The 17983-nt window shown below is 45.3% G+C and overlaps 1 protein-coding gene across 1 annotated transcript; it reads left to right on the top strand.

The window, feature by feature from the left end:
* Window positions 1–105: 105 nt before the first annotated feature.
* On the top strand, window positions 106–17895 carry KLHL11 (kelch like family member 11). The gene is made up of 2 exons (XM_054457541.2): window positions 106–1609; window positions 11064–17895. The coding sequence occupies exons 1-2, from the start codon at window positions 1065–1067 to the stop codon at window positions 12643–12645; spliced, it is 2127 nt and encodes a 708-aa protein (XP_054313516.1). The 5' UTR covers window positions 106–1064; the 3' UTR covers window positions 12646–17895.
* Window positions 17896–17983: the final 88 nt, after the last annotated feature.

The raw sequence follows: 17983 nt of genomic DNA, 5'->3' as shown, positions 1-17983 counted from the left end.
TATCCATATCCTTTGATCTGTATTCCTTTGTAACTGTACTTTTTTCCAGACAGGGTCTCACTCTGTCGCCCCAGGGCTGGAGTACAGTAGCACCATCACATCTCACTGCCGCCTCCATCTCCTGGGCTCAAACAATCCTCCCACTCCAGCCTCCCAAGTAGCTGGGACTACAGGAGGGTACTACCACTCCAGGCTAACTTTCGTATTTTTTGTGGAGATAAGGTTTTGCTGTATTTCCCAGGCTGGTCTGGAACTCATGGACTCAAGCAATCCATCCTCCTTGGCCTCCCAAAGTGCTGTTACAGGCGTGAGCCAGTGTGCCTGGCCTGAACTGTACTAAATGCTCATCTACGGTCAGGCGTGGTGGCTCATGCCTGTAATCCCAGCACTTCGGGAGGCCGAAGCGGGCGGATCACGAGGTCAGGAGATCGAGACCATCCTGGCTAACACGGAGAAACCCCGTCTCTATTAAAAATACAAAAACAGCCGTGCATGGTGGCGAGCGCCTGTAGTCCCAGCTACTCGGGAGGCTGAGGCATGAGAATGGCATGAACCTGGGAGGCGGAGGTTGCAGTGAGCCGAGACCGCGCCACTGCACTCCAGCCTGGGTGACAGAGCGAGACTCCGTCTCAAAAACAAAAACAAAAAAACAAAAAAACCGGATAACGAGTAACTCATTCATCCCTCATCCACTTGGCTGGGGCTAGATCTTATAAAAATCCTGTATTGCCACTCAAGGCTTTAACAACAGGTGATGGTCTAAGGTGGCTTTTACTCCACAAAATGACTGCAGAGAGCATGCTACCCACTAAGTAAAGGGAGCGAGCCATCCTCGCACCGACGTCCTGGGGGCAGGCCTGGGGCGAAGTCTTCTGGACCGGGCGACTGTTACTGCCGGACCTCACCAAGGTAGGCAAGGCTGCTGGAGGCGAGGCGGCGCATGCGCGGCCGGCGGGCGACCTGACCCCGCCCCGCGCGCACTATTTAATCCCAGAATCCCTCTGTGGCGCACCAAACGGCCGCATCGTTCCGAGGCTGTGGGGGCCGGGCGCAGCGGCGTCAAGATGGCGGCTGCGGCAGTGGCGGCGGCGGCGGCGGCGGCCGCGGCTGCATCTCTTCAGGTACTGGAGATGGAGAGCATGGAGACGGCCGCCGCCGGCTCGGCAGGACTGGCCGCCGAGGTCCGAGGCAGCGGCACGGTGGACTTCGGGCCTGGGCCGGGGATTTCTGCAATGGAGGCGAGCGGGGGCGATCCGGGCCCAGAAGCCGAGGATTTCGAGTGCAGCTCTCACTGCTCAGAGCTGTCCTGGCGGCAGAACGAGCAGCGGCGCCAGGGCCTCTTCTGCGACATTACCCTGTGCTTCGGCGGGGCTGGAGGCCGCGAGTTCCGGGCCCACCGCTCGGTACTGGCTGCCGCCACCGAGTACTTCACGCCCCTTCTCTCGGGCCAGTTTTCCGAGTCCCGCTCGGGACGGGTGGAGATGCGCAAGTGGAGCTCCGAGCCGGGGCCCGAACCCGACACGGTGGAAGCCGTTATCGAGTACATGTACACCGGGCGCATCCGCGTCAGCACGGGCAGCGTGCACGAAGTGCTGGAGTTGGCCGACAGGTAGGCGAGGGAGGCGGGAGCGCGGAGGGCGGCGGGCGCGGAGAGGGGGAGATGCTCGCCGGCGGAGGGGAGGGCAGTGCCTGCCACGGCAGCTCGCGAGTCCTGAGTGAACGCATTGGTTTCACACTCGCTGAGCGCCTGCTTGGGGGCAGCCACCGCGGTGGGCGAGGAGGATGCACCATCAGGTCCGGCGAGGGCGCCCCGCGCCCAGGGAGCTCAGATACTAGGTGGCAGGACAAAAGTGATGAATAGGAAAGTCAGTATATGGTAACTGTTGTGCTGACGTTCAAAAGGAGTGAAAGGCTAGGGATTGAATAAAGATCTTTCTGAGGAGGTGAAGTTTAGATCGACCTCTGAATGTCAAAAAATAACTGACCGTGCAAAGATGGGGAATGAATATTCCAGACAGCGCAAAGGCCCTCAGGCAGGATCCAGTTTGGCTTAGAGAAGAGAATTAAAATACAGTCCAGTGAGGCTGGATCTAGTGGATGAAGGGGAGAAGGATGCGTGAGATGCTTTGGAATAAGGAGTTTGGATTTCACTAAGTGTGATAGGAAGCTGGGTAAAGAAATATCTGATTTAAATATTTTAATATTATTCTGCCACTGTGGTAAACGGATTGTAGGGAGCAGGAATGCTCCAGAGACTGGTTAGAAGGCAGGTAATACCGTTTATAAAGATGGAGAGGCGTTTGTTTTGGCAGTTATCATCTTACAGATACGTTAACAAAAATGCCTGTTGAGCGCCTGTTACGCATCAGCTGAGATGCGGGATTCTAAGGTGCTAGGGTTTCAGCAGTGATCAAAACAGACAAAATTCCTTCTCCTTATCGCACTTAGGTTGGTAGATGGACGGTAAATAAGTAAAATGTATAGCCTGTTGGATGATTGTTAAATGTATAGCCTGTTGGATGATTGTTAAATGTATAGCCTGTTGGATGATTGTTATCACTGATGAAAAATAAAGCATGGGGGGAGTACATAGAAAGTGCTGGGGGAGAGGAAGTGCTTTTCAAATTGGGTGGATAGAGAATGCCCTATGAAGAAGACGTTTTGCTAAGAACCGAAGGAGGTAAGGTAGACTGTGTCAGGTAGGGGACACAGGTACAGAGGCTCTGAGGTTGAGCTTGTATGTTAGAGAACAGCGGGGAGCCAGTGTGGCTGTATCAAAGGGATGCAGGATGAGAGGAACAGGAGAAGCCCCAGGATGGTAATGGGCATGGATCCGGATCCCGTAGGGCCTTGATGGCCTGTGGAAGGATATGAGCTTTTACTCTGATTGAAATGGGAAGGTTTGGGGCAGAGGAATGATGCAGTCTGATTTGATGAATAGTGCTGTGTTGAAAAAAGGATGTGGCGGCCAGGCGCGGTGGCCCACGCCTGTAATCTCAGCACTTTGAGAGGCCGAGGTGGGTGAATGCTTGAGGTCAGGAGTTCGAGACCAGCCTGGCCAACATGGTGAAACCCCTGTCTCTACTAAACGTACAAAAATTAACCGGGCGTGGTGGCGTGCCTGTAATCCCAGCTGTTGGGGAGGCTGAGACACCAGAATCGCTTGAGCCTGGGAGGCGGGAGGCTGAGGTTGCAGTAAACTGAGATTGCACCACTGCACTCCAGCCTGGCCGACAGAGCAAGACTCTGTCTCAAAAAAAAAAAAAAAAAAAGAACAAAGGATGTGGCATTGGGGAGGAGGGGGCACGAAAGGCAGACGCAGAGAGACTAGTGTAGGAGGTTGTGGCAGTGGTGGTGGAGGCTTCGATTGAGGAGGGAGAAGTAAAGGTGATGAGAACTGCTCTGGTTCCAGATATATTTTGAAAGTGGATGAGATGAATTTGCTGATGGATTTGACGTGGGGTATAAGGGAAAAGACTGCTACCTGTTTGACCCAAGCAATGGGAAAGATGGAATTATTAAAATGTGGAAGATTGCTGAAGAGCGGATTTGGGAGTAAGATCAGGAGTTTTTGGATTTGGTTAAGGAGATCCCTGGGAAGTGCATGGGAGCTAGAGATACAGATAGGGAAAATTACCGTATAAATGGTAACTAAAGCCTTGGGGCTGGATGGTATTACTTAAGGCCTATACATAGAAAAGGGGCAGGGGGAGAGGGTAGGCAAGACTGAGCCCTGGGGTTCTCTAGAATGTAAAATAGCCGGCTGAGCGAAGTGGCTCACGCCTGTAATCCCAGCACTTTGGGAGGCCGAGGCAGATGGATCACTTGACCAGCCTGGCCAACATGATGAAACCCCGTCTCTACTAAAAATACAAAAAATTAGGCCGGGCGCAGTGGCTCACGCCTGTAACCCTAGCACTTTGGGAGGCCGAGGCAGGTGGATCAGGAGGTCAGGAGATCGAGACCATCCTGGCTAACATGATGAAACCCCGTCTCTACTAAAAATACAAAAAAAAAAAAATTAGCCAGGCGTAGTGGCGGGTGCCTGTAGTCCCAGCTACTCGGGAGACTGAGGCAGGAGAATGGCGTGAACCCAGGAGGCGGAAGTTGCAGTGAGCCGAGATCGTGCCACTGCACTCCAGCCTAGGCAACAGAGTGAGACTGCATCTCAAAAAAAAAAAAAAATTAGCAGGGCGTGGTGGCAGGTGCCTGTAATCCCAACTACTCAGGAGGCTGAGGCAGGAGAATTGCTTGAACCCAGGAGGTGGAGGTTGCAGTGAGCTGAGATCGCACCACTGCACCCCAGCCTGGGCAACAGAGTGAGAGACTCGGTCTCAAAAAAAGAGAGTCTTAAAGAGGAGACTGATCTCATGGAAACGTAGAAAGGAAGGATATCAAGGAGGGAGTAGCCAATCGTGTCAACTCTGTCAACCCATAAGTGATGGTTGCAGGTCAGAGATGCCGTTGACAAGAGCTAGTTAAGCTTTGCTTTATAAAGAGGATCAGACACGTGTAAATGTTTTGGGGGACAATCCCACCAAGGTAAAAGATACTAGAGCATGTCTGTGTGCTGCTGAAAATGATTCAGTAGAAGATGAGTAATTGGTGTTACAGGAGCAGGGGAATAATTGCAGGTGTAAAGTCCTTGCAAGCAAGAAGGGAACCGTCGGGATGGAAGAGGGGTGATCCCTTTCCTCCCCCTCATAAAGGGGTCACAGCTGACATTCTTTTTTTTTTTTTTTTTTTTTTTGAGACAAGAGTCTCGCTCTGTTTCCCAGGCTGGAGTGCAATGGCGCAATCTCGGCTCACTGCAACCTCTGCCTCCCAGGTTCAAGCTATTCTCCTGCCTCAGCCTCCCAAGTAGCTGAGATTACAGGCATCTGCCACCACGCCCTGCTAATTTTTGTATTTTTAGTAAAGATGGGGTTTCACTATGTTGGCCAGGCTGGTCTCGAACTCCTGACCCGCCTTGGCCTCCCAAAGTGCTGGGATCACAGGCGTGAGCCACCACACCCAGCCACAACTGACATTCTTATAATAAAAGACAGGTTATATAGGACAGAGAAAAGCATAGCAGATTATTACAGGCACATTTGTGCTCGAGAGTCATACAAAATATGAAAACTCTAAGGGTGACTGAAGTTTTTATACTTAAACATCCTGTGGTTATAGAAAGAATAGGGGCTTGGAATGCATCAAGACAGGTTATGGGAGAGCCAGGAGAGGAAAGCTTGGCAAGCACAGGCTGTCCTGTTATGCAGGTGAAACCTCACGGGCAGCAGCTGTCAGAAAAAATGGATGTAGCCTGTGGGAAAAGTTTCTGTCAGATCTTTAAAGTGTCAGACCTTAGCCTCCTTAGTTTTTCCTGTGAGTGCGTCTTTCCTCGATCTGAGTAAGGGGAGGCCTCAGAGAAAGCCTGTTTGCATCCCTGTTTTCCTTGCTGTTTACCTCATTAATGTAGATTTTCTCTACAGATGCAAATCGCCCCCACAAAAGACAGCTCTTCAAAGCTATTACTGTGGTTTCGGCCCCTCTGAATATGTCAAATGAGTATATTTTGGGTTGAAATATTCTGGTTATTCTTCAGTGTAGAATCCATATTAAAATTGGAACGGTTGGACTGCAAAGTATAGGGAACAACTGCTGGTGGATTGGGTGGTGGGAAGATGAAGTTCCTGCTTGATTGTCTCTGTTTTCTCAAGAGGCTGGGTCATCAATGAGAAGGTGGAGTGGGATGGGCATAGCTCTGAGGGAGAGAGGTTTGTTGCATGAAAATGGGTGGAAAAGGGTCATTGCACTCACTCAAAGGTATGTTTGATTCTGTCATATCATCTTGAGTTTGTCAGATTTGCTCCTGCTCTATTAGGGAGTTAGAGGAGAGGAGAGGATACTCCAGGCATTTTACTAAAAACTCAACTTCTTCTCTCCATCTGTCAGCAGCTAAGCCAATGGCTTTTGTCAGGCACTGTTCAAAGTGCCCTGCAACCATCACATTTAATCTTCCCATCAGCTCTGAGGCAGGACCCGGCCCCCACCCCCAAACCCCTAAATACATATATCTGTTGATGCCTGCCTCACTGGGCATTTGTAAGGATCAGAAATATAATAATAGGATATGCACAATGCCCCTCACATGACAGATGCCTAGTGTATGACAGCTATTTTCATAGAGCATTGCTTCCAGACACCTAAGGGAATTTGTCTCCGAATTACCTGGAGTGCCTGCTAAAACTAGGAGCCCAGGGCAGCCTGGGAATCAGGTGACACTGGCACCTAGACATGTCTCGGAGCCACTGTATCCCGTACCACTCTACTTTGTCTTTGTTTTATCTCTAAAATGATATGTTCTCTTAAAAGGGTGAAGGGAGCCTGCCTTATTGATTTTCATATCATAGTTAAGACAGTTACTAAGCACAGTCACTAATAACAAATGGTTACTGAATTGGGAGAGGCCTGAATTGATGAAGTGATTCTTAATCTTGTTTAAGGTTCTTCTCAGTTTTGGGGACTTAGTCTTTTTAAAGCAGTGGTCTCAAATTGGCTATCCTCAGGCTGATTGCTGCCAGATTTATGAATTTGTCTGAAACGATTGTGGTTTTTTTTTAAATTAAACTTTAAATGGATTTAGGTGAGCAGACAATATCTAGTCAGCTACATGCCAAATCACTTTCTTTTGTTTTTTAACCTACACATGTTTTGTACTATGTCGCCCAGGATGGAGTGCAGTGGCGTGATCTCAGCTCACTGCAACCTCTGACCCCAGGTTCAGGCAATTCTTGTGCCTCAGGCTCCTGAGTAGCTGGGATAACAGATGCACGCTACCACACCCAGCTAATTTTTGTTGTTGTTGTTTTGTGTTTTGTTTTGTTTTGTTTTTTGTTTTTTGAGATAGCATCTCATTCTGTCGCTGGAGTGCAGTGGCGTGATCTCGGCTTACTGCAACCTCCACCTCCCGGGTTCAAGGGATTCTCCTGCCTCAGCCTCCTGAGTAGCTAGGATTATTGGCACCTGCCACCACGCCCAGCTAATTTTTTGTATTTTTAGTAGAGATGGGGGTTCATCATGTTGGCCAGGCTGGTCTCGAACTCCTGACCTCAGGTGATCCACCCACCTCTGCCTCCCAAAGTGTTGGGATTATAGGCCTGAGCCACTGCACCTGGCCTGAACCACTGCGCCCAACCCTACACATTTTTTTGTTGTGTTTTTCTTTTGTTTTCTGCTTCCGATGTTTGAGTTTGCTTTGCATCCCTGCCTTGATGAGAACCCAGTTCAGGACAAATCTTCTCAGTACCCCATCCCCTCTGGCTGCCCAAAGAAAAAGCTCTGGTGATGAGATTAAAACCTCTGACACAGGGAGTATATATTCAGGGCAACTTGAATCTATGATCCTGGAGAAAAATTTAAAAATGAAATAAAACCTCTAGCAGAAAGCCTAGATCTGAGTAAAGGGGGCCATTCCTTCTGATATCTGACCGAACAGACCCCCAAAGAAGTTCCTGCCTGGCTGTTACTTTATACCATAAAGTCCCTTCACTGAGACCCTGTTTCATTTAAGAGGAGACTGGTGGGCTGGGCGTGGTGGCTCACACCTGTAATCTCAGCACTAAAGTGGGCAGATTGCTTGAGCTCAGGAGTTTGAGACCAGTCTGGCCAACATGGCAAAACCTTGTCTCTACAAAAAAATTAAAAAAAAAAAAATTATCTGGGTGGCCAGGCGCAGTGGCTCACGCCTGTAATTCCAGCACTTTGGGTGGCCGAGGTGGGTGGATCACCTGAGGTCAAGAGTTCGAGACCAGCCTGGCCAACATGATGAAACCCTGTCTCTACTAAAAATACAAAAAGTTAGCTGGGCGTGGTGGCAGGTGCCTATAATCCTAGCTACTCGGGAGGCTGACGCAGGAGAATCGCTTGAACCCAGGGGGCAGAGGTTGCAGTGAGCCAAGATTGTGCCATTGCACTCCAGCCTGGGCAATAAGAGCGAAACTCCATCTCGGGGGGGAAAAACAACAACAATGTTCCTGTAGTCCCAGCAACTTGGGAAGTTAAGGTGGGAGAATCACTTGAGCCCTGGAGGTCAAGGTTGCAGTGAGCCATGATTGCACCACTGCACTCCAGCCTGGGTAACGGTGAGAATCTGATCTGTCTCAAAAAAAAAAAAAGGGGACTGGTGACTAGCAAGGAATTAGGAAAGGATGGCAAAAACAAGTTTGGATAGGGATTTGCCTTTGCCATGGACAAATTAAAGTGAAAATAAGGTGTGTGGCCGGGCGTGGTGGCTCACGCCTGTAACCCCAGCACTTTGGGAGGGCGAGGCAAGTGGGTCACCTGAGGTCAGGAGTTTGAGACCAGCCTGGCTAACATGGTGAAACCCTGTTTCTACTAAAAGTACAAGAAATTAGCCAGATGTGGTGGCGCGCGCCTGTAATCCCAGCTACTCAGGAGGCTGAGGCAGGAGAATCGCTTGAACCCAGGAGGCAGAGGTTGCAGTGAGCCGAGATCGTGCCACTGCACTCCAGCTTGGGCAACGAGAGCGAAACACTGTCTCAAAAAAAAAAAAAGAAAAACCTCCAGCCAGACACAGTGGCATGTGCCTGTAGTCCCTCCTACTCTGGAAGCCGAGGCAGAAGGATTGCTTGAGCCCAGGAGTTTGGGGCTGTAGCGCACTGTAATCGCACCTGTGAATAGCCACTGCAGCATAGCAAAACCCTGTCTCTTAAAATAAAAACTCTATTTTGTGTTTTTATATATGTATATGTGTGTATATATGTATGTATTTCACATATATGATAGGTAATTATATAAAGTATATAATATAAATAATACTTTATATTTTATATATAAATAAGATTTTTATATATGCTTTTTTTTTTTTTTTCTTGAGACACAGTCTTGCTGTGTTGCCTAGGCTGGAGTACAGTGGCACAATCCCAGCTCACTGCAACCGCTGCCTCCCAGGTTCAAGCCATTCTCCTGCCTCAGCCTCTGGAGTAGCTGGGATTACAGTTGCCTGCCACCATGCCTGGCTAATTTTTTTTGTATTTTTAGTAGAGACGAGGTTTTACCATGTTGGCCAGGCTGGTTTTGAACTCCTGACCTCATGATCCACCCGCCTTGGCCTCCCAAAGTGCTGGGATTACAGGCATGAGCCACTGTGCCCGGCCTATATATGCTTTTTTTAAGAGACAGTCTTGCTATGTTGCCCAGGCTGGAGTGCAATGGCTATTCACAGGCATGATTATAGCTTACTGCAGCCTTGAACTCCTGACCTCAGCCAATCCTCTTGCCTAAGCCTCCTGAGTAGTTGAGACTACAGGCATGCATCTCCCTGCCCAGCTCTATATGTGCTTTTTATTTTTATTTTTATTTTTTTTGAGACAGAATCTTGCTCTGTCACCCAACCTGGAGTGCAGTGGCACAATCTCAGCTCCCTACAACCACTGCCTCCCAGATTCAGGTGATTCTCCTGCCTCAGCCTCCCGAGTAGCTGGGATTACAGGTGCCCACCACCATGCCCAGCTAATTTTTGTATTTTTATTAGAGACAGGGTTTCACCCTGTTGTTGGCCAGCCTGGTCTCAAACTCCTGACTTCAAGTGATCTGCCTGCCTCAGCCTCCCAAAATGCTGGGATTATAGGTGTGAGCCACTGCGCCCAGCCATGTGCCTTTTTTTAAAGAGACTTGGGACTTGGTTTTGCCGTGTTTCCCAGGCTGGTCTTGAACTCCTGGCTCAAGCGACCCTCAGGTTCCCAAAGTGCCGGGATTATAGGTGTGAGCCCCCACGCCCAGCCTATATGTGCTTTTAAACATACTTTGCCAGCACAATATTTTCTAATTTGGTGGTGGTTTTTTTGTGTTTGTTTGTTTTTCAGATTTTGTGTATAAAGTGAGATTAATCTAACTATTTCAATATGTATAATTTAGATGCTCTCGAAATGTGACCATAAGCTGGGTGTGGTGGCTCACACCTGTAATCCCAAACACTGTGGGAAGCAGAGGCAGGAGGATTGCTTAAAGCAAGGAGTTCAAGACCAGTGCAGACAATATAGTAAGACCCCATCTCTACAAAAAAATAATAATTTTTTTTAATGTAGGCCATGGCCAGGCACCGTGGCCCATGCCTGTAATCTCAGCACTTTGAGAGGCCGAGGTAGGTGGATGCTTGAGGTCAGGAGTTCGAGACCAGCGTGGCCAACATGGTGAAACCCCGTCTCTACTAAAAATACAAAAATTAGCTGGGTGTGGTGGCACACACCTGTAATCCCAGCTACTCGGGAGGCTGAGGCAGGAGAATTGCATGAGCCTGGGAGAAGGAGGTTGCCGTGAGCCAAGATTGTGCCACTGCACACCAGCCTGGCCGATAAAGAAAGACTGTTTTTTGGGGTTTTTTTTTTTTTTTTTTTTTTTGAGATATGTAGGCCGGGCATGGCAGCTCACACCTGTAATCCCAGCACTTTGGGAGGCCGAGGCAGGCGGATCACTTTGAGGTCAAGAGTTCGAGACCAGCCTGGCCAATACGGTGAAACCCTGTCTCTACTAAACGTACAAAGATTAGCCGGGCGTGGTGGCACACGCCTGTAATCCCAGCTACTCGGGAGGCTGAGGCAGGAGAATTGCATGAGCCTGGGAGACGGAGGTTGCCATGAGCCAAGATTGTGCCACTGCACACCAGCCTAGCCGATAAAGTGAGACTCTGTCTGGAAAAAAAAAAAATGTAGGCCGGGCACGGCAGCTCACACCTGTAATCCCAGCACTTTGGGAGGCTGAGGTGGGTGGATCACTTTGAGGTCAGGAGTTTGAGACCAGCCTGGCCAATATGGTGAAACCCTGTCTCTACTAAAAATACAAAAATTAGCTGGACATGGTGGCATGCCCCAACTACTCAGGAAGCTGAGGCAGGAGAATCGCTGGAACCCAGGAGGTAGAGGTTGCAGTGAGCCGAGATCATGCCACTGCACTCCAGCCTGGGTGGCAGAGTGAGACCCTGTCTCAAAAAAAAGAAACAAGTAACCACATAAAATATGCACATTTGAAAAATTAATCTTTTCTCTTTTTCTTGATTTTAGGTTCCTACTCATTCGTTTAAAAGAATTTTGTGGAGAATTTCTCAAGAAAAAACTTCATCTCTCAAATTGTGTGGCAATTCATAGCTTAGCACACATGTACACCCTGAGCCAACTTGCTCTGAAGGCTGCTGATATGATACGGAGAAATTTCCACAAAGTGATTCAGGATGAAGAATTTTATACGTTACCTTTCCATCTCATTAGAGACTGGCTTTCAGATTTGGAAATTACGGTTGATTCTGAAGAGGTTCTCTTTGAAACCGTTTTGAAATGGGTTCAGAGAAATGCTGAAGAGAGAGAGAGATACTTTGAAGAACTTTTTAAATTGCTCAGGTTGTCCCAGATGAAACCTACCTACCTTACTCGACATGTCAAACCAGAGAGGCTGGTAGCCAATAATGAAGTTTGCGTCAAGTTGGTCGCTGACGCAGTGGAGAGACATGCTCTGAGAGCTGAGAATATGCAATCTGGCACATGCCAGCACCCCACTTCTCATGTCTCACTATTGCCTCGTTATGGGCAAAACATGGATGTGATCATGGTTATTGGAGGTGTGTCAGAAGGAGGGGACTATTTAAGTGAATGTGTGGGATATTTTGTTGATGAGGACAGATGGGTAAATCTGCCACATATTCATAATCACCTTGATGGACATGCTGTTGCAGTAACAGAATCCTACGTGTATGTTGCTGGATCAATGGAGCCAGGGTTTGCTAAAACTGTAGAAAGGTATAACCCAAATTTGAATACATGGGAACATGTTTGTAGTCTGATGACAAGAAAGCATTCTTTTGGACTAACAGAAGTCAAAGGGAAGCTCTATAGCATTGGAGGACATGGCAACTTTAGTCCTGGTTTTAAAGATGTGACTGTTTATAATCCTGAGCTTGATAAATGGCACAACTTGGAATCGGCACCAAAGATTCTTCGGGATGTAAAAGCACTAGCCATTGAAGACCGGTTTGTATACATTGCCGCCCGCACTCCTGTAGACCGGGACACTGAAGATGGATTAAAGGCTGTAATTACTTGCTATGATACAGAGACTCGACAGTGGCAAGATGTGGAATCTTTGCCGCTTATTGACAATTACTGCTTTTTCCAAATGTCTGTGGTCAATTCAAACTTTTATCAGACAGCATCATGTTGTCCCAAGAGTTACTGTTTAGAAAACGAAGAGGCAGTAAGAAAAATTGCCAGCCAAGTGTCTGATGAGATCCTTGAAAGCTTGCCTCCAGAAGTCCTAAGCATCGAAGGAGCAGCCATTTGCTATTACAAAGATGATGTCTTCATTATAGGAGGCTGGAAAAACAGTGATGATATTGATAAACAGTATCGGAAAGAAGCCTACCGATACTGTGCGGAGAGGAAGAGGTGGATGCTTCTTCCTCCTATGCCACAACCTCGTTGTAGAGCCACTGCTTGTCACGTGAGGATCCCATACCGGTACTTGCATGGCACACAGAGATACCCTATGCCTCAAAACCTGATGTGGCAGAAGGACCGCATCAGACAGATGCAAGAGATACATCGTCACGCCCTGAACATGAGGCGAGTGCCAAGCTCTCAGATTGAATGCTAGGTTCTCTCAAGCGTGCCGATTAAGACTGTTATACGCGTTTCGTGAAGCTGAAGATAACCCAGGCTGTTACTTGAAAAAGTATGTCGATAACTTATTTTCTACATGAACTGATTATTACCCCATATAAAGGAAATAGAGTTAAAAGCTAAAGAACAGGAGACTCAGTTCAATACATGGTCATTTTGTTAGCTTGCAATTTTTGTCTTTGGTTTGTTTGTTTGTGCTAGCTAAATAAGATCTTATTAAGGACAAGTGGAAAAATCAGGTGTAGTTGCTTTGCTGTTTTCCTGCCAACGAGTTATAACCCCTTTGTCTTGGGGACTTATGTTTTGAACATGCTTTAAGCAGCAATTTTATTTGCACATTTACTTTGATATTCTTTTTCATTTTTTATTAAATGATTGATTTTGGCAAGATCTGACTTCTGCATTGAGCCCTCATCTGCAGGAGGCATGTGCAATAGTGAGACTGAAATTTGGATGAAAACACTCAATATTTCAGCAAGATAATTTGAGAATGTTTGCATTGATATTTTTTATGTTTATCTAGAAAGCCACTTTCCTTCCTAGAAGATGTGACTGATGAGAAATTTTTTATTGGCTCATGCATTTTTTGAATATTTTTCATTAGCAGCTGTTTATAGACTTTAAGCCTTCAGTCTGAGGTGAGGGTAGTTGGCAAAAGTATAGATCTTTAGCTAATTGACTAAATACAGAGCAAGTTACATGTGTGAACTTTGTTTCTCTAAGAAGAAAGGTATTAGTGTAGACTGAGAAATCAAAGGCATTTAAAATTTTTTCAACATTTTTTTCAGGAGTTGCAGGATTATTTGAGAATATGTTAATGAGTGTAAATAATGCCTATGACAATCGACACTCAATGCCTTCCATTTTAATTTTTGCTCTAATGCATATTATATAGAATCTTCATTATTCCTTTTTTTTTTTTTTTGACTCTTGTTGCCCAGGCTGGAGTGCAGTGGTGCAATCTCGGCTCACTAGCTCACTGCAACCTCTGCCTGCCAGGTTTGAGTGATTCTCTTGCCTCAGCATCCCGAGTAGCTGGGATTACAGGTACCCGCCCATCACGCCTGGCTAATTCTTGTGCTTTTAGTAGAGATAGGATTTCACCACGTTGGCCAGGCTGGTCTTGAACTCCTGACCTCAGATGATCCGCCTGCCTCAGCCTCCCAAAGTGCTGGGATTACAGGCATGAGGCACCGCACCCAGTCCATTACTCTTTTCTACAAGAAACTGTTTTTTTCCAAAATGGGAAGGAAGTCCCAATTTAGAGAAATGTTGCTAAAGAGAAGCCTTATTATTTCTGATTGTTATATTTTATCCAGTTGCCCTACACTTTTAAACTTTGCCTGAGCCTAGGATACCAAATTTGGGTACATAATTTTGGCTTTTAAAGGTTTATGGGCTGGGCACGGTGGCTTATGACTGTAATCCCAGCACTTTGGAGGAGGCTAAGGTGGGCAGATTTTGAGCCCAAGAGTTCAAGACCAGCCTGGGAAACAGCAAGACCAGCCTGGGAAACATAGCAAGACCCTGTCTCTACAAAAAGTACAAAAATTAGCTGAGTGTGGTAGCTGGCACGTGCCTGTAGTCCTTCCTAGTTGAGGCCAAGGTGGGAGGATCACCAGAGCCTGGGGAGGTTGAGGCTGAAATGAGCCGTGATCATGCCACTCTACCTTGGGTGACAGAGAGACAGTGTCTCAAAAATTAAAAAGATCACTGAAGCTATCTTTTATTTAGTTTTATACATTGTTCTAATTCTCTTATGTCTCCTGAGCTTTATAAAAGTTAGCACTCAAATTGACTTTTTTTTTTGGGGGGCCAGGGGATGGGGTCTCACTTTGTCACCCAGGTTGGAGTGCAGTGGTACGATCTCGGCTCACTACAACCTTTACCTCCTGGATGCAAGCCATCCTGCCACCTCAGCCTACTGAGTAGCTGGGACTACAGGCACGTGCCACCACGCCCAGCTAATTTTTTTTTTATATTTTTGGTAGAGACAGGGTTTCTCCATGTTGCCGAGGCTGGTCTCCAACTCCTGGGCTCAGGAGATCCACCCATGTCAGCCTCCCAAGGTGCCAGGATTAGGTGTGAGCCACCATGCCCGGCCTCAAATTAACTCTTTTTTTTTTTTTTTGAAACAGTCACGCTTTGTCACCCTGGCTGGAGTGCAGTTGTGCAGTCTCAGCTCACTGCAACCTCCACCTCCTGGGTTCATGCGATTCTCCTGCCTCAGCCTCCTGAGTAGCTGGGATTGCAGGTGTGTACCACCATGCCTGGCTAATTTTTGTATTTTTAATAGAGATGGGGTTTCACCATGTTGGTTAGGCTGGTCTCGAACTCCTGAACTCATGATCCGCCCACCTCGGCCTCCCAAAGTGCTGGGATTATAGGAGTGAGCCACCATGCCTGGTCCTCAAATTTACTCTTAATGCTCAGTTAATATAAAGGATTCCTAACAGTTTACAACGTGGTTTTCTTGTTTTTGTTGTTGTTTTGGTTTTTTAAGATATGAGGTCTCATCTTATTGGCCAGGCTGGTCTCAAGCTCCTTTCCTCAAGCAATCCTCCCACCTTGGCCTCCCAAAGAGCCACCTGTCCAATGATTTATCCTGTTTCTTCAGGACTGTCTTTACCTTCTTAGACATTTTGGCATACCATTCTAGAAGTCAAATTCCAAGTGCAGTGATTTTTTTTTTCCTAGTCCATTATAGTTAATCTTCTTGTTAGTGATCAAATATCAAAAGAGAAAAGCACAACCAGAAATTTTGGCTATTTGCTGCAAGACTAATAGTTGTAGGTCTCTATACTAAGTTGTTGGGCTCTATACTAAGAACTTGAAATTTTTAAATTAGTATCCCTGCCTAGGTGAAAAGTTTTTAATAAATGTGTGGAAAATCAATTTTAAATCCATTTAATTTAGACTGGAGTGGGCGTGAGAAACTGCAAGTCTATTTCTACATATAAGGATATATTATCCTATCCCACCACTACCTTTTTCTCAATTTCTATTTCTTTGTAGTTATTTTAATAAAAGCCATTTGGATTCTGAGAAGCACTAATTCTTAGTTGTGAGAGGTCTATGCAAGTAAGACAGAATCATTAAATGAAGCTCACTAAATGAAGTTCTCATTTCTCTCTAATAGACTATGCTAGCAAACTTCGTTTTCTTGATGGTGTTTAAATAATTTAGTATCTCACTACAATAATAGTTTTTAACTGGAAGGGTGTGATGTGTTTTTTGTTTTTTGTTCTCAGAGTTGTCTTCTGAGATAATCATTACCACATCATTTGTGGGGTTGTGTTTTTTTCACATGATGTGACAGAAATTATAACTCATAAGATTTAGGCATAATCTGGTTTTAAAACCTTGATTGAAACTGTTGTTTTTTAACTTAGCAGGCAGCCTAGGCCATGGCTGAAAAGAAGGGGTAAGTCCTTCATTGCATGATGATGTGTGCAGGTTTTCCTGATTTTCTAATTTTTATATTTGAATTCACATGTGTAATTTCACATCAATAACTTGTGTTTCTGAAATATCCTAACTAACTTGTTAATAAGGAAAGAAACCAGATTTGCTTAAATCTGTTCAAGGCTGACATTCTGAAATTCTAAACTGGAAATAACTTCCCAGAGTATTTGGAAAGGTTCTAATTACGAGGATCAGGCCTAAAATAGCTCCTTGGGAAAGAAATTTCCTTTTTGATGAGAAAACTTAAAATATTGTTTTTGGTAATGTAAGCAGTTAAAAACATGACTTTAGAAAGACAGCTTAATGTGTATTAAAGCAAACCTTTGTTTTGTTGCTTTTGCTTTTGTTTGTAGAAGACAGAGGAAGTCATTATACCAAAAAGTAATAGTATATGTAATTTTGAGTGAGGCTACTTATATCTTAGAATGGGTATCCTTGAACTATATCTACCCCACCATGGCTTAAAAAATCAGTGGTATATATTGAGAATGTCAGTCATGAGCTTAGTGTTTAAGTAACACATCCCACTTACAGTTGTTTGCATGATTAGTCTTGTGTATCATGATGTTCAACTTTGCTTTTGCTGTGCCAGTTCAAAAATAACTTTTTGCTAAAAACTCTTAAAATTCATGATATGAGTTTTGTTTTGATCACCTGGTTTTCTATAGTATTTCTGGGACCAAAAAATGTAAATATACCTTTTTAATATAAAACAGAAGTTTGAAGCTGGAAAGATAGTGTTTATGGAAGATTTGTGTGCTTTTGTGTTTTTTAAACCCGTCAGGCTGCTGGTAAGGCAGTTTCTAGGGCTCACTTTTCCTCCTTACCTCTTGACTAGTGTAGCATGTGGTATGTTTAAAATATTTCATTTTCTGCTTTGTAATTCTAACGTCAACACTATACTGTATGTAGACAGGAGAGCTGATTTGTATATTTTAGTTATTTGGTCTAATCAAGCATAACTAAAGGGACTTCTTTTTTGATACTTTTCTCAAGTTAAGTTTAAATATAGCATACTGGCCACATTTCATGTCTTTGAAAGTGTTGTACATTACTGTAAACCAAGTACTCTGTCTACACCAGAGGGTGCTTTAACTGTAAAATATTTGAGAAACAATTCAGTCTCTCAAACATTTTGGCACAGTTCATCGCTCCAGTTTGTTACTTTCTTGAGAATAGTCCATTTTTTTGTTTTTGTTATTATACCGTGTGTTCTGGTCATTGGAAACAGAACAGCTCATAGTTGAGTGATGTAATATAATAACAGTAATATAACCTAGTGGTCATTTTGCTTCAAGTAATTTAATTAGATAGCAAAATCACTGCTGTTTGTTTATTACATTTGTAGGGCTTTTTGTCTTACTCAGTGACCATCACTACGATGTCTTACATTGAAGCACAGACTGCAGAGCACTTGTTAACTTAGTCCTCCTGCATAATGCACTTGTGAAAAGTAGTGCTTGCTAGGTGTTTGAAGATTTTATGATCCGTGTGCTTGGGCTTGTTGAGTTATTTGTAAAATAAACATTTAGTTTGAGTTGATGCCGTAAGTTTTTTGGGCTAGTAGTTTCCAGGTCCCTACTCTACTGAAAATATAATCTTCACTATCTCCCCTTAAGTCAGAAGAGATGTAGTATTTAGAACACCTTGAGACATGACATTGTAAAATAGCTTGTTTTATGTTCCTGAAGCTATCTTGTTCTCTGTTAAAGCTACTAATTGTCTCAGTGTAAGTTTTAAATAAACATATTTCTTTAAAGCTGGTTTGTACTGTGTGACTTTTTTTTCTTCTTTATGCACTGTCGGATATAATTGCCTTCTTCCATCCCTCCTACTCCCTCATTCAT

The sequence above is a fragment of the Pongo pygmaeus genome, chromosome 19, assembly GCF_028885625.2.
Source record: "Pongo pygmaeus isolate AG05252 chromosome 19, NHGRI_mPonPyg2-v2.0_pri, whole genome shotgun sequence".
Lineage (NCBI taxonomy): Eukaryota > Metazoa > Chordata > Mammalia > Primates > Hominidae > Pongo > Pongo pygmaeus.
This window is presented reverse-complemented; position numbering and strand designations above follow the sequence as displayed.